At 38.4% G+C, this 2,636-nt stretch overlaps 1 protein-coding gene across 1 annotated transcript; it reads left to right on the top strand.

The window, feature by feature from the left end:
- The first annotated feature begins 204 nt into the window (after nt 1–204).
- On the top strand, nt 205–1,167 carry LOC103116582 (olfactory receptor 6E1-like). Its single transcript, XM_007526500.2, has one exon. It carries the CDS (start codon nt 229–231, stop codon nt 1,165–1,167), a length of 939 nt encoding a protein of 312 aa, XP_007526562.1. The 5' UTR covers nt 205–228.
- Nucleotides 1,168–2,636: the final 1,469 nt, after the last annotated feature.

Genomic DNA, 2,636 nt, shown 5'->3' with positions numbered 1-2,636 from the left:
TGCAAAGATAGCACATTTTTCAAGCACTGTCATTAAGTTTTGACTCTTCTTGAGCTCAAACCAATCTGATTCAAGAATCAACTTGCTGAACCACTTAGCTGCCCTCCTTGCAACATTATTTAACAGCTAGAAAATCTGATGCTGTGTTTCTCTTACAAGATTGTTTTTTCTGTAATCTATTATAAAATAGGCCTGCAGGTAAGGTTAGTTTTGTTAAAAGGCATAGCCATGGAAATAGGAAATGGGACAGTTGTCTATGAATTCATCTTGGAGGGATTTCCGGCTGTCCAGCATCTGGGAAAGGTCCTCTTTCTGGTGCACCTGCTGGCATACCTGGCATCCATTGCAGGCAATGCTGTCATAGTCACCATCACCTGTACTGATTCCCGCCTCCACACACCAATGTACTTTTTCCTCAGTATTTTCTCCTTCTTTGAGTGTTGTTTCACAAGTAATGTTATCCCTAAGTTGCTTGTTATCTTTCTTTCTGGCAGGCAAACAATTTCCTTTGTAGCTTGTTTCATACAAGCTTTTGTTTTTGTATTTCTGGGAGCAGCAGGTTTCTTCTTATTGGCAGTGATGTCTATGGATCGGTACTTGGCCATCTGCAAGCCCCTGCACTACCCAACTATCATGAACTTGAAGACTTGCTTCCTCCTGGTCTTTCTTTGCTTTGCTTTAGGATTTACTCTCATCATTGGTCTAGTAGTGAAGGTTTCCCAGTTATCCTTCTGTGGGCCAAATCTCATCCCTCATTTCTTCTGTGATATTGGTCCCCTGATCCACCTCTCCTGTTCTGACACCAGATCTACTGAAATGCTGGCTTTTGCCCTTGCCTTATGCATCCTTCTGACATCCTTCAGCATAACCATCACTGCATACAGCCACATAGTAATCACAATCATTCATCTCCCTTCAGCCAAGGAGAGACAGAAAGCTTTCTCCACCTGCTCATCTCATCTCATTGTCCTCTCTCTGATGTATGGCAGCTGTGTCTTTATCTATGTGAAACCAAAGCAAACTAGCAGGCTGTACTCCAACAGGGAGGCTGCCCTTGTGAACACAGTGGTGACCCCACTGCTCAACCCTGTCATCTACACTCTGAGGAACAAGCAGGTTCACCAGGTTCTTAGAGAAACAATGTGCAGAATGAAAATATCAAGATAGAAAGAGAATTGGGCTTGATAGCTCAGCATGCAGAGAATAGGATTTGTATATGTCAAGTGCTGGATATCTAGGCACTTCTGATTTCTTTAGAAAAATTCCCAGAAAAAGAATATCTGGATCTTAGGGTTAGTCCAAATCTCCAGGCTGTTTTCTATAGTGGTTTGGTCAATTTACTTCCCCTCAACCATGTGTAAAAAGGTTCCTTTCCCCCCACATTCTCAATGTTTCTTTAGTTTCTTAACATATAGTGTTATCACAGGGGTAAAGTAGTATCTCATTATTGTCTTTATTTACATTTCTTTCATAAATAGTGTCTTTGAGCATTTTTCATATGTGTGTTGAGCTTTTTGGATTTCTTATTTTAAGTTTCTATCAATGTCCTCCCCCTGATGTTTTAATGTTTGTTGTGGTTATCTAAGTGTTTTATGATTTCTGGTCTAATGTGCATATCTTTGGTCCATTTGGAGTTGACTTTTGTGCATAGTAATATGCAGTATTCCAGTTTTATTCTTCTGAACATTTTGACCCAATTTTCCTTTTATAAAAATGTTTTAATGTCACCTGTGTTATCACTGGGGTTCAGTGCCTTCATGATAAAACCACGATTGCCAGTGGCCATTTCTTTTTCTTTGCTCTTTTCACTCTCCCTACCCCTATTTTATTTGATAAGACAGAAAGAAATTGAAAGGAAGAGTTAAAGAGAAAGACAGACTTCTGCAGAGCTGTTTCACCACTTGTGAAGCTTCCCTTCTGCTTGTGGGGACCAGGAACTTGAATCAGATACTTGTACACTGTAACTGCTCAGTTGAGTGTGCCACCACCTGGCCCCTCAACCCAATTTGCACACCCACCACTTGTTGAAAAGATGTTCCTCTTTCAATTAGATATTTTTTGCCCTCTTTTCAAATATTACTTCTGGAAATAGTAATATGCTGGCCCAAAAAAATTAATGGAATTTCTCTACTCAAATAGCAAACCAGAATGGAAAGTCAATATTAAAGGGATCATTCAGTGTGGTCTAGTGGAATTGATCTGTGGGATACAGGGTTGTTTAGATGGGTGGAAATCAATAAATGTTATCAATAAATAACAGATTAGCAAGGGGCAGAAAAATAACCATGAAAATTAAAAAAAAAATTAAATATTGTCAAATCACTAGTAACAAAAGGTAGAACAATTAAAAAAATGAATTTTAAACAAAGGTATTGGGGAAATACAAGACTTGTTTACTAGTGCCTAGAATGTATACCTAAAATCCATACAAAGTTGTAAGTCAATGTCATTTCAATAAATTAAAAAACCTCTATTAATACTGGATAGTCTCACTTATAGTTGGAATTTAGGGAACAAGAAAATAAAGAGAAAACACAATATGAAATTTGAACTGGGTGTAGTGTATTTCACCAAATCAAAATACTATGAGGGACAAAGAAATGGGCAGATGGAGAAGGCACTGGAGTATTAGTGCA

This window comes from Erinaceus europaeus, chromosome 1, assembly GCF_950295315.1.
Source record: "Erinaceus europaeus chromosome 1, mEriEur2.1, whole genome shotgun sequence".
In the NCBI taxonomy this organism is placed as follows: Eukaryota; Metazoa; Chordata; class Mammalia; order Eulipotyphla; family Erinaceidae; genus Erinaceus; species Erinaceus europaeus.
The sequence above is the reverse complement of the archived record's forward strand: the minus strand, read 5'-3'. Positions and strand labels throughout refer to the sequence as shown.

What these genes read in the sequence shown, in the direction of transcription:
- LOC103116582 (XM_007526500.2), top strand. Translation starts at nt 229, where the DNA reads ATGGAAATAGGAAATGGGACAGTTGTCTATGAATTCATCTTGGAGGGA.